Consider the following 13084-nt stretch of genomic DNA (forward strand, 5'->3'; position numbering starts at 1 on the left):
GTCTGCAGGCTACTCCGCTTCAGCTTCACCAGGCATCCTCTCACGTCTGCAGGCTACTCCGCTTCAGCTTCACCAGGCATCCTCTCACGTCTGCAGGCTACTCCGCTTCAGCTTCACCAGGCATCCTCTCACGTCTGCAGGCTACTCCGCTTCAGCTTCATCAGGCATCCTCTCACGTCTGCAGGCTACTCAGCTTCAGCTTCACCAGGCATCCTCTCACGTCTGCAGGCTACTCGCTTCAGCTTCACCAGGCATCCTCTCACGCCTGCAGGCTACTCCGCTTCAGCTTCACAGGCATCCTCTCACGTGTGCAGGCTACTCCGCTTCAGCTTCACCAGGCATCCTCTCACGTCTGCAGGCTACTCCGCTTCAGCTTCACCAGGCATCCTCTCACGTCTGCAGGCTACTCCGCTTCAGCTTCATCAGGCATCCTCTCACGTCTGCAGGCTACTCCGCTTCAGCTTCATCAGGCATCCTCTCACGTCTGCAGGCTACTCAGCTTCAGCTTCACCAGGCATCCTCTCACGTCTGCAGGCTACTCCGCTTCAGCTTCACCAGGCATCCTCTCACGCCTGCAGGCTACTGCGTTTCAGCTTCACCAGGCATCCTCTCACGCCTGCAGGCTACTCTGCTTCAGCTTCACCAGGCATCCTCTCACGCCTGCAGGCTACTCCGCTTCAGCTTCACCAGGCATCCTCTCACGTCTGCAGGCTACTCTGCTTCAGCTTCATCAGGCATCCTCTCACGTCTGCAGGCTACTCCGCTTCAGCTTCACCAGGCATCCTCTCACGTCTGCAGGCTACTCTGCTTCAGCTTCACCAGGCATCCTCTCACGTCTGCAGGCTACTCCGCTTCAGCTCCTTTGCCTGAATCCTCCATTTAAAAGAGAGGCCCTCCTGCCTGACACTCTTCCCATCAGGATTTCTGCAAACGTCACGGGACGAAAGAAAGGACCAGACGGTGGAAGATGAACTACTTCACCAGCGTGAAGGCAGGAAGCGCCAGTGAAGAGGTGTGCGTGTGAGAGTCTGAGCTAGCGCGCGACTATGAGCTAACAACAAACACGCCGCTCTGCTGTTCATGTCTGTTTCCGTCTGTGCAAACTGCGCTGGTGTTTTCTGAGGGAGGACGAGGGCAGGGCAGGGCACGGCGACAGCTGGGAGAGATAAAGGCATGTTTGTGTGTGGGTGCGTTTATGTGCACAGATGAGCGTGCACTGGTATGTGTGCGTATGTATACGCATGTGTATGAGTGTACATACACATGTGACCATGTATATGCGTGTGTGTGTGTGTGTGTGTGAGAGAGTGTGTATGTACGTGTGTGTGTGTCTGTCAGTGTTCAGCTGTGCAGCAGGATAGGCTCCTCCCTCTCCTGGCAGTGGGCGGAGCCGCTCTGGCTCTCCCCGGAGTCCGAGTCGTAGGGCGCGTCGGGCAGCTCCAGGAAGCCGCAGGCCAGCTGCTCGTCCTCGTCCTCGGAGCGGGGCGGGGCGGGCGTGTCCCAGCACTCCCCCTCCTCGGCCCCGCCCAGGTCCTGCGGGATGTACAGCATCTCCGGGTAGTTCCGGCTCACCAGGTCGCTGCTGGTCTGCAGGGACACCTTCCGGAAGGCCAGCAGGTGCATGTGCGCGAACTTGACGTACTTGTAGCGCTTGAAGCCCAGCGTCTCCACGGCCACGCGCCAGCTGGCCATCATGGGGGCGTGGCGGTTCTGGTGGGAGGAGTCGGGCGTGATGATGAGCAGCAGGCCGTGCAGGGCCAGCAGCTCGTGGGCCTTCTTGCAGCAGATCCAGCGCTGGTAGGGCGAGGGGAAGTAGGACAGCAGCAGGGAGAAGACGGCCACGTGGAACAGCTCGCCCGGCAGCGCGTCGATCGGGCTGCGCAGCTGCAGCAGGAAGGCGTCCACCGCGTCATGCTCCAGCTGCAGGGGCGGCTGCAGCTGCAGGTTCAGGAAGTCGCACTTGTGCACGCTCTGGGGAAAAGAGGGCGTTTCAGAGCACATTAACAGGGCACACAGGCTTTATAAATACACCCCATTAGTCCCGTTTCTCTTCTTTTTTTAAATGTGAAATAATGAGGTCATATTCCTCAATAGGCAGCACCGTGTTTTTGTATAATAAGTGTGACAAAGAATGCTCCTCCTCTTAAATTAGCCCAGAGAGCTTTTCACACGCACCAGAGAATATTCTCACATTTTCACATGAGTGGGTTATAAACCGCACGCGCCGAAACAGCCGAAAAGCAGAGCCCGGGACGCTATTTTAACACGCGGGTGAATCGCTCTATTCATTAAAAAAGACAGCGCTAGGTGCGCTGTCTGCAGAAAGCCAATGCGCGGGCCTGCACATGCACTGTAGCATGGCAACCCTCCGAGCTCAGCGCAGCCATGGCGCATCACGGCGTTCCGGAACCTCATCTGCGCCATCCCTCATCCGGCCAATCACACGACATCCTCACCTTCGAACCGTTCGTAAAATGGCACACGCCTACTTAACTCTCAGCACCCTAGACACTTGCGAGCGGCAGATGGGAGCGAGGGGGGGGGGAGGAGGAGGCGGGGGGTGGAGGAGGAGGTGCAGGAGGGAGGAGGTGCAGGGGGAGGTCTGGGAGAGAGGGGGAGATGAGAGATCTCCTGCAGAGAGGCTTTAATTACTGATCCTTATCACAGCAGCATTAGCTCCAGCAACTGCATCACACAGACATCTCAGACACTCACTCACACACAGACACACATACGCACACACACAAACACACACATGCACACATACACACACACACACACAGACACACGTACACACACACAAACACACACATGCACACATACACACGCACACACCCATGCTCACACACACAGTGTGGATGTGGCTGCATAGCAGTCAGAACTGGCCCCTTTGTAAGATTAACACTGCGTGTCACAGAAGAACACATCCTCCAAATTCACTCATGCGAGAACGCTCTTTCTGAGCTTACCTCAACCGCAGGCACTATGTCGATACCGACAGTCAGAAACTCGTCAAACTTCAGGAAAGGGTTAAAACAGCTGCCCACATCCAGGAGGCGGATTCTCCCCGTCTGGACACTCAACCTGAGAGAGAGAGAGAGAGAGAGAGAGAGAGAATGATTGACAGAGAGAATGAGAATGAGTGTGTGCGTGCGCACGCATGTGTGCACACACACCCACACACGCACACACACACCCAATCCACACACACAAACACACGCACGCATGCACACACAGACACACACACTTTCTGATGGCTGGAATACCAATAAAACAGAGTAATAAACGGCTTCAGTAATAAAATGCAAAGAGCACCCAAAAGCACATATTTTATGAAGAGCAGTAACGGGCGCTGGTAATGTGACTCACACACACACACACACACACACACACACACACACACACAGTGTCCTCAGATGCTTTCCTCCCGCGTTCGTTTGTCCTCAGACATCTGGGAGCTCTTTGATGTGCCGTCAGATGTTCTCCAGTCGAAGGACGCGAGTCAGCCGGGCGGCCCGGCGCTAACCGGGGGGGCCCGCGGACCGCCAAACACGGGGGCCGACACGCTCCGCCGTCACCATGACAACCTGCCAGGGCGCCGTTTCCGACAGCGGCGGCCGAGCCCCGTGTGATTAAGCGTGACCCCAGCCAATCACGCGCAGAGGGACGGAGAGTGTCATTTACCGCCGGAGAGGAACAGAGTAAACACCAAACTCAGAGGTTACAGAGGCAGAGCACACCAGTGTAATGCAGGGAATCATCTGGGCAAAAGGGACCACGCGCAGCGGGGGCACTAACAGGCCGCATCGATGGTAAAATGGCTACACTGCCACCGCTGAACCAGACGCAACTGTTAGGGTTTGCCACTGCGGTCAATAAGGCAGCCTCTCATATTGCATCAGTTTAGTGTTGAGCTCAGCGCTGGGACCCTCCACACTGAAGCGAAGGGAGGTGTGGGGGGAGACACAGGGGGAGGTGTGGGGGAGACGCAGGGGAGGTGCGTGCCAGGCAGGAGGCAGCAGGTGATGCAGTGTGAGTGAAATGGGAGCAGACAGAATGGGGGCACTGGAGCACGCTCAGACCCCTGTGCCCGTTTGCCTCCTATTTACACACACGGACACGGCCAGCGCATTTCACACTCCACTGCATTAGTCCCGTACGCTCCCGCAGAGGAACCAGCATATGTAAGGGTTTAGGCCCAGACTGTAAGCTCCAGTATGATGCGAGTTCCTGACATTCCCCCAGTTTTGGGAAGGGTATCGGGACACACACTGACCTCAGATCATTCCCATTTTTTACTTTTCTCTCTTTTTCTTTTTTCATGTACATGCAGTTATTTCTTGGGGTTTTTCCCTACACTTCCTCACCGAAAATAACGCCTCACTCAGAAAATAAACCCAAATGAAAAGCCTGATTCACGCATTCTCTTCTAAGATTTCTGACGTCCTAGTCCTTTCAGCTCAGCGCAGTTACGAGCTGCAGGTCGTCTGTGAGCTCAGATCTCTTCTCACCAGAAACATTCCGGGAGGAAAAACGTCCCAAGAGCCCGCTCCTGACTCACCGTCGCTAAAAGGCTAGACAAAGTTTGCGATGGCAGAAGAGAATCAGACCGATGGGTCAGACACACGTTAGCACGTTAGCATCTCTCCCAGGCTCCCCTTCCGCAGTTCCACAGAACCATGCTGCTGTACATATGGAAATCAGAGGAACCCCCAGACAGAAAGGGTCACCCCGATATTTTTCAAGAAGCGAAACCAGAAAGCGAAAGCAAAAAATAAATAAATGTATGTAGTGTAAATCAGGGCTTACACAGACCTAATGGTTCATTAGGGCCAGGCCTGGAGCTGATACTAAGACTAAAGCACAGTCATAATTAATAATGTCTGCAGTGACAAGGCGCAGGTCTACACCCTTAAACACTCCAAATTACATTACTGCCTGATCGATCAGGTGCAGCGCTCGTCTGGAGCTGTATCGACCCGTCCTAATCTACCCCCACAGGAGAGGACCACACCCCGACCGCCTCGCTGACAACCGTGATGAGAAACAAACAAAAAATAATTAATAAATAAAAAAACTATGCTTCATTTCCATCTCTCAGTCTCAGACCTCACACAAACACATCTGCCGCAGACCGAGTGAGAGAGAAACAGGGTGAGCTCAGTCTGGTGTGAAATGAGCTCAGCCCAGAGCGAGAGAGAGAGCGAGAGAGAGAGACTGCGCACGCTCTATAAATCAGTGCGTAACGTTACTCAGGGGAGGACCCCCAGCTTCATAAAGGCTGCACATTTATCACAGCGGGAGCTGCAGAGTCCCAGTGCAGCAGCAGCGTAAGGGGAAGAGGAACGCTTCCGCTGCCCTGCGGCCTGATGGGGCCCACTGAGGCTCCACCCCAAACGGCTTCTTCCGCTGCCCTGCGGCCTGATGGGGCCACTGAGGCCCCACCCCAAACGGCTTCTTCCGCTGCCGTGAGGAATTCCTCTGGATTCTTAAAGAGGAGGTGTGAGGGGTTCCCTGGCCCGGTTCTGGCCCGGTTCTGGCCTGTGTGCTGTGCGCAAGCAAGGCCAGAAGCAGGAAGTAGGTGGAGCATCAGCACCATATAATGGTTAGTAGTTTAAGAGGCTGCAGGTTCAAATCCCAAGTGAGGCATTGCCGTTGCACCCCTGAGTTGCGTAATCTGAATTAAACTGAAATCTGCTTAATTTACATATTGTGAAAATAAAAGATCTACAATAAGTATCTATGGTGTAAAGGGTTGACAGGTTTTATCTGTGTGTCTCTTTAAAGGAGGCGGTGTAACTGTCTTTGGATAAGCAGATGAGTGAAGCAGCAGTAGTGATCCCGGGGTGGATTTGGGGAGATGACCTTGTCTGAGGCCCAGAGCGGGACGTCCCAGACAGACCCAAACGGAGGGGACATGAGGGTGTATGAGGACAGACAGGGCTGCAGGCTGCTCTGGGCAGACCCTGGCCTGAGGCCGGGGGGGGTGGGGGGGTACAGTCACACCCCCCCTGTCACATTCGGACCCGTCACGGACGTCCGCAGGGAACCTTCGGGCCGACAGACACGACGCCGATGACAGCGCTACGGCAACAGAGGACCTCGCCCCAAAACCCGCCAACCACAAAACAACAAAAAAAATAAACAGGATGGCACAAAAAGAAAGGCCTTGCTTAACTGACTGGGGTCCAGAGACAAACAGCCTTGCTGGGTGTGAAAATGAAATTCCATTTAATGAATAAACAAGAAAGCAGCAACACCCCTCAGATGATATGGGGGGGGGGTAGTACAGATGTGCGTTTGGGGAGAAAACTGGGTGAGAGACCTCCGCAGACTCAGATAATTAATCTGGAATGAACATTCGCACCTCACACACTGCCAGCCCCACGGTGTCACAGAACGCACACAGATATGGGAAGATCGGCATTTCTGTGCTGATAAGAGCCTAATAATAAATTATGCGCAATAACGTGAGTCAACAAGTTATAATCAGCTGGCTGATGAAGATTCTATTTAACCAACAAGAACTTTGCTTCTTCCCCTTTGAAATACTCCACTCAGCCTAAAATGCATTCCTACAAATACTTCTGTGCACCTGAGCTCTCTTACCTGCAGTCTCTTGCTCTCCTTTTCCTCACTCGCTCTCTCTCTCTCTCTCTCTCAGGTGCGGGATAACGCGGCTACGCTAGCAGTGACGCGTCCTGCGTTGGCAGCGCCAGGTGGTTTGGTGCCCGGAGCCCCAGTGTGGTCACAGGTTCCATCACCACCGTCGCGCCCCAGTGCCAACCAGCCAAATTCCTACATTCAAACTGAACGTGAATGGAACACCATCGCTGTGTAGAAAGTTGAGTACGTCGCTCTGGATAACAGCGTCTGCTAAATGCCTGTAATGTAATATAACGAACCGTCTGGGGCTTGGTTTTGGCCGTCTGTGAAAGAGCAGGAAGTGAAGCGAAGGCCGTACCTGTGCGGTCCGTTGGTCTGTGGCGGGGGGGCGCACGGGGGGGCCGCAGACGACAGGGACGTGGAGAGCCTGGCCCGCTTCTCATCCTTCTCCAACACTTTCTTCATCCCTCCGTTCAGGAAGTACTCCTGACAAACACTGCAGACACAGAACACACACACGTCACACACACACGTCACACACACACACACACACACACACACACACACACACGTCACACACACACACACACACACACACACACACACACGTCACGGCTCGTACCGCCCGTGGAAGTCGTCGGACTGGGCAGGGGAAATCGCCTGTGAAATTTCAACCTCAGAATGATCACCATCTGAAAAAGACCGTCACTGAAGGATCAGGTGCGTTTCCACGGCGAGGGTTCTGACGGCTGGATCAGCGTGGGCCGTATCAGAGCTGTGCTTTTTTCTGCTCGTATTAAAACCGTGTTCCAAACCGCAGCGGGGGCAGACACTGCCGAGCCACAAACACGTTCGGGTTCGCGCTCATGAGCTGTGTGAGGCATAGCCGGAACCAGAACGCGCTTCTCAGGGTGCAAAAAATCACCTTCTGAGCACTTCAAGGGACGTTTACGGCGTAGGCAACTTACCAGACCGTAATTTCACTGACGCACGCTAATTTCACAGCCTAGATTGAATCATTCCCCCATCCATTATTCCAGGGTTCGTACGGTACAGGTACATAATGGAGGCTCAGACACTACAGATAAAGGGAAGGCTTTCACCACTCCGTGGCTCATCCTTACGCAGCTGAGCAGGATCACAGCAGTGAGGTGCGTGGGATTAAGATAGGCCAGCGTGGGCGAAGGGGTTACCTCTCATGTGAAATACAGTGAGTTTCTTTTTTTACCATGTCTAATTAAATTCATGGGTCATGCGTCTAATCCTCCAGCTCCTTATTACAGTCCCGTAAAACGCTGTGATAGACGCGTGCTCTTCAGGTGAATTTACAAGTGTACGAAATGCTGGGAGAGGAATCTCTTTCCTCCTCTTTGATGTGCATCTTTCTATAAGACATTTCTGCGTGCAAAATGGCGAGCTGGCTTCACGCCAGTTGATCTTCTCGGTGACGAAGACGATGAAGAGCTTCTGGATGAGGCATCGTGCTCGAGGGCATCTAAGCTCCACAGAAGCAGGGCTATGACTCAAAGCCATCTGCTGCTAGGTTACGGGCCGCTTGGTGAATATCGCTGCATAATGATTCGCTCTGACCAAACCAGGACCAGGAGCCAACCTGCTTCTCCGCCGTTCGGTTAACAAACACTACACTTTCCAGACCTATTTGCACGCAGCCTTCATTAAATGCATTATTCTGGGGTCGTCGCTAACATTAAAGAGAAATGCAGTTCTTGTAGTTCGGTTTTATTTTTGTTGTACAAGAGGGAGACGAACACAGACGCGTTTGACCTGTGACCCAGTTTTTAGAAGTGACGCTGACACTGTTGCTTAAGCTGTGCGGAGTGCAGAAAAAGGAAGGGGAAAGCAGAGCTTCAGAAAGCTCCATATGTGAGGAAGAAAGTTGCAGCAGCCCGGTGACATCACCGGAGAGCCGTGCCGATTGGTCGGATCCCTCGTCTCAGACAAGGAGGCGGGGACCGCAGCTGCATCTTTGCTCTTTCATGGCCGTCCACCAAACTTCTGCCTCCATAAATCTGTCTGGTTTCCATGCACCTCAGCGGCCACTCCCCGACTGCCAAATGTTCTTAAGGCTCTCCTCTGCCTCTGGGCCGTGTGTGTGTGTGTGTGTGTGTGTGTGTGTGTGTGAGTGGTGTGTGTGTGTGTGTGTGTGTGTGTGTGTGTGTGTGTGTGTGAGTGTGTGTGTGTGTGTGTGTGTGTGTGTGTGTGTGTGTGTGAGAGGAGGAAAGCAAGGCGGCACTCTCAACGATGCGTGTGCTGCACACAGCTAGCAGACACTCACGCACCCTGCTAAACCCAGTCTGAACCTGCAGTGTGAATAATCTTGACTGACACTACAGTGAGAATAATGTAAGATCCGATGGATCCTACTGAATGCCATCTGATCATACAGAGCATAAAAGCACGATCCCGATAACCGGCTCAGGACGATCACAGCCGTGGCGCCCGGGCGCCGTTTCCACGGCAGCAGCGCGGCGCTCACCTGCGGCACCACTCGATGCGGCCCTCCCCCTCGCAGGTCTTGGCCCAGTGGTTGTCGGCCAGGTTCTTCATGGCCAGGGCGTACTCGCTGAGCGTCTCCTCGTCCTCGCAGTGCTCCCGCCAGATCTTCTCAAAATCCCCCACTGCAGGCAGAGTTAAGAGAGCACAGTTACAACACAGGACCGCCAGATATTCTCAAAATCCCCCACTGCAGGCAGAGTTAAGAGAGCACAGTTACAACACAGGACCGCCAGATATTCTCAAAATACCCCACTGCGGGCAGAGTTCAGGGAGCACAGTTACAGCAGGACTATCAGCGCAGGGCTGGAGAAGGAGAGCGCTGGGACAGCGAAAGTTTAAACACAGGCACAGGGGAGCACAGGCACACAGCGCAGTCTGAGACGTCCCTGCACGAAGCACACAGCACCGCTCAACAGCATCGAGAGCACAGCAGTGAGTACCACACCCCCTTTCACACACAAACATTACAGCACGGGATAAGGGCAGCAGTAATAACACAGAAAAAATATGAAAACACGGCAAGTCTTGGTCTTGCACTAACTTGAATTTCCCCAGAGGATATTTGAATGATTACACATACGAAGCATATTTTAAAAGACGAAAACGAATTAAGCAGTATCAAAGGTGTGAATCACTACCAACATCCTCACACCTACCTGAGGAGAAGACCTGCCCAGGACTGGCACGGACAGCCATTAATGCGGGAGCGTGTCTCTGTATGACCAATGCTTTCTCTCCGGAACCTTCTCTGTCTCCAGACCCCGCCGCTAAGGCTAAGCATGGCTTATGTTTGCCCACCCCGCCCACCTCATTTCATTTTTTTTTTAAACTGTGTTTACAACTGCCTTCCTTCCCAGAGCTGGATCCTAAAAATGCTGTTCGGCTGAGGACTACACACACCCCTCTGAGTGAACACGCAAAAAAACAGAAATCCAACCAGCAAAAAGAGATTTCAAAAAAAAAGAAAGAAAAGAAAAGTATTTTTGGTTTCCAGGAATAAAAACAACAACAACAGGAAGAGGGAAACGCGGGACTGGTCTAGCAGCATGAATACTGCAGCCTCATGCCAAGTAGACGAGATCATGCTTAACTTATTATCCACTCATGAGGTCTACTCAAAAGAGCCACTGTGCAGAGCCCTGTTTTCATACCCAGGCTAAGTTCTCTGGCTGCAATTAAATTCACCCGCCAGAGGAATTAAACTCAGTCAAAATAAGATTTTACTGGGGGGAAAACATGTTTTTAAAAAAAATGTATTAAATGTTTGCACGTTTAGTTCTATTTTCCTTCAACCCTGGTCCTGGAGATGAAAAGTTCAAAACCCCACAGATGATTTAGAGGATGTTGCAGCCAAGGGGCAGGCTTTCAAATTTAATCAGGCATTACAGAGTTAGTAAATAAAGAAATTAAATACCAAATATGTGCATGCTATAGTAATTATGTTATGCATCTGTCTACATGATCTACTTATTCTGTGTGTGTGTGTGTGTGTGTGTGTGTGTCCAAGCCTGGTCTTGAAAATGAGTTTCTACCTCAACTACATGAACTGGCAGGCTATTCCACACATTGACTAGTCTCTGCGTGAAAATGTTTTTCTTAATGCCTTTACAGAATTTACCTTTTACACGCGCGTAAAAAAGTGGAAAATGCCTTTTCTGTACAAAAAACACATAATTTGAAAAACAAACCTCAGCTGTACTGAACAAGCTCCTTCCACTTGGTGGAACTCCAAGTGTTTTGCGAAGTACACTATGATTTTTCTTTTCACCACACGTACGTCACGACTACCTGCAACAGTGTGCATGACTTTTCCCACTATGAGAACAGTGATTAGTGCAATTATGAACCCAGAGTGCGTGACCTTCCTCTCTACAACCCACAGCCAGTTATGCATCCCTGTCGGAATGCAGTACGCAGGTCAGATCAAAGCACAGAGTACACAGTGCAGCAGGTGTATAAGCAAGTATGCAAGTATGCTTCGACAGGAAGTGCTGTGACTGACTGACATATTTATCTGGCAAATAATATAAACAAATCACCAAAAATGTGTATTCCCTCTGACTCCAATATAATTAATAAACAGTTTTCAGAATTAAAATAGAATCCTTGGATCTATGCGTGATATTTCTACATTTATAGAAAGTTATTTAAAGAAAGACGAAAGAAGGTGAGGACTGTTAAAAAAAGATGCAAACATTTACATTCTGCTCACTAAGAGGAAAAGTGTTGCTAAATTAGTTACAGTAATGACATGATTGCCCAACTTGGGACTTGACGGAGATGATTTTCCGGTAAATAGCGACTATGACGAAATCTGTAACTGACTGCTCTTTTACACAGCAGTGGAAGCAACTCAAGTGGGACCTCATTAAAGTGATACACTTACATTCTGACCAGAAAACCCAAAGATTTTTTTTTTTTTTTTGCCCTTGTGCCAGTCTGAGGCTGATAAGTCAGGCACACGGTGTTCTGCACAGTTAATCCCAACAGCACGGAACCAATGAACTGTCCCTCACACCAACACAATAAAGACCTTTTCAGCTTCCGAGCGAACGCCTGAAGAACTGTGTGGAGAGGTTCTCCAATCAGAGTGGGCGGTATGTCAGTAGATAATGCAATCTGGTGGTGTCAGGACAAGATCTGCCCACCATCGCTAGAATACAGTACACATAAAACTAAAATCCTCCCAAGCATACTTCACTATTTGAGCTGGCACCTAAGTTTATAGCACACGAGCCTCTCCCTTCAGCAGGCACCCTATAATACAAATGCAGACTTTCTATAAAAGAAGATAACCATTTAACCCTGCATTGTGGCCCATGGGTTTAAGAACACACTGTTTTTGTACCAACCTAGGAGCCTGGTTCTGACAGTCCTACAGACATTATTATCTTTAATAGGGTTAATCTAACCTTTGTGCAAGTATTTGGTTTTACTTCACTGGGGTTTTATGTTACCTTACTTTACCATTTCGGTACATAACTTAAAGTCGGCCAGCTTGTTGTCACTGACGTTGGCTACAGCTGCAGGATTCATGAGCTTCTTTTTCTTCTTCAAATTCCATTAAAAAAATATTTACAGCTATATTTATGCATTGGACACACATATGTACTGATATGTGGGTGTGACGCCGTGGTATGCGTTATCTTAGTTTATGCTGACCCAAAATTGTTATTGTCATAAAGGACCATTATGCTTCCATTCCGACGCAGCTCCTGCTCTCGTGTGAGTGTTCTGGTTGGCTATCTATCCAGGTCAACTAACGGCTAACTGTCTATTACAGTAGAGACCAGGAACATGTCTCAACATGACACAAAGGCAAAGACAGTCAAAAACATTCAGCTAGTTGCAACAGGAAGCAACTATTTACATACGATCCGTGGACATTTAAGTCTTCAACGAACAGACATCTGTTGTAAACAACAACTGACATCTTACGATTCACTATGGCTTGCTAAATTATATCGATAATGTGGCACAACATGCAGAACTGCCAGTTAACACCAAAGAAATGTCGGCTAGTGTTGTCGTTCAACTAAGTAAGCAGCACTCTCTTGCTATTTGAGAGGCCTAGCTAGCTGAACAGGCTATTTTTGCACAACAGAATCCAGTTCCTTCTACCCCACAGAAGCGCCTACCTTCTCGGTATTTCCGTCGCAGTTTTCGGTGGACACTCTTAACGACTGTGGAGAGCTTCTCCTGGTCGTTCTTGTTGTTGCGTACCGCTCCTGAAAACGTGGCAGCGTGAATCTGCACATAATCGGTCTCTTTCTCGCTGGGACAAGCGCTATTCATGGGATCCATAGCACCGCACCGGTCCCCTCGGCCACCGGCACGCAGGCAGACAGTAACGCGTACGCTGACTGGGCCTTTCCGACACACGTGATACGGAGCTGGCACCAAGATAACCAATCACAGGACTAGAAGCATGAATACGTCATGATAGTGGAAGGGGCGTGAA

The 13084-nt window shown here is 50.8% G+C and overlaps 1 protein-coding gene across 2 annotated transcripts; it reads right to left on the reverse strand.

The window, feature by feature from the left end:
• Window positions 1-639: 639 nt before the first annotated feature.
• On the reverse strand, window positions 640-12984 carry bmt2 (base methyltransferase of 25S rRNA 2 homolog). 2 transcript variants are annotated; one of them, XM_064319072.1, is made up of 5 exons: window positions 9780-9925; window positions 9104-9245; window positions 6965-7102; window positions 2970-3084; window positions 640-1971 (listed from the first exon to the last, which is right to left on the reverse strand). In XM_064319072.1, the coding sequence occupies exons 1-5, from the start codon at window positions 9817-9819 to the stop codon at window positions 1342-1344; spliced, it is 1065 nt and encodes a 354-aa protein (XP_064175142.1). In that variant the 5' UTR covers window positions 9820-9925; the 3' UTR covers window positions 640-1341. The 2 variants fall into 2 exon arrangements, with proteins under 2 accessions (XP_064175142.1, XP_064175141.1); XM_064319071.1 differs by lacking the exon at window positions 9780-9925 and adding an exon at window positions 12762-12984 and having other exon boundaries at window positions 643-1971.
• Between the last annotated feature and the right edge of the window lie 100 nt (window positions 12985-13084).

The sequence above is a fragment of the Anguilla rostrata genome, chromosome 19, assembly GCF_018555375.3.
Source record: "Anguilla rostrata isolate EN2019 chromosome 19, ASM1855537v3, whole genome shotgun sequence".
Lineage (NCBI taxonomy): Eukaryota > Metazoa > Chordata > Actinopteri > Anguilliformes > Anguillidae > Anguilla > Anguilla rostrata.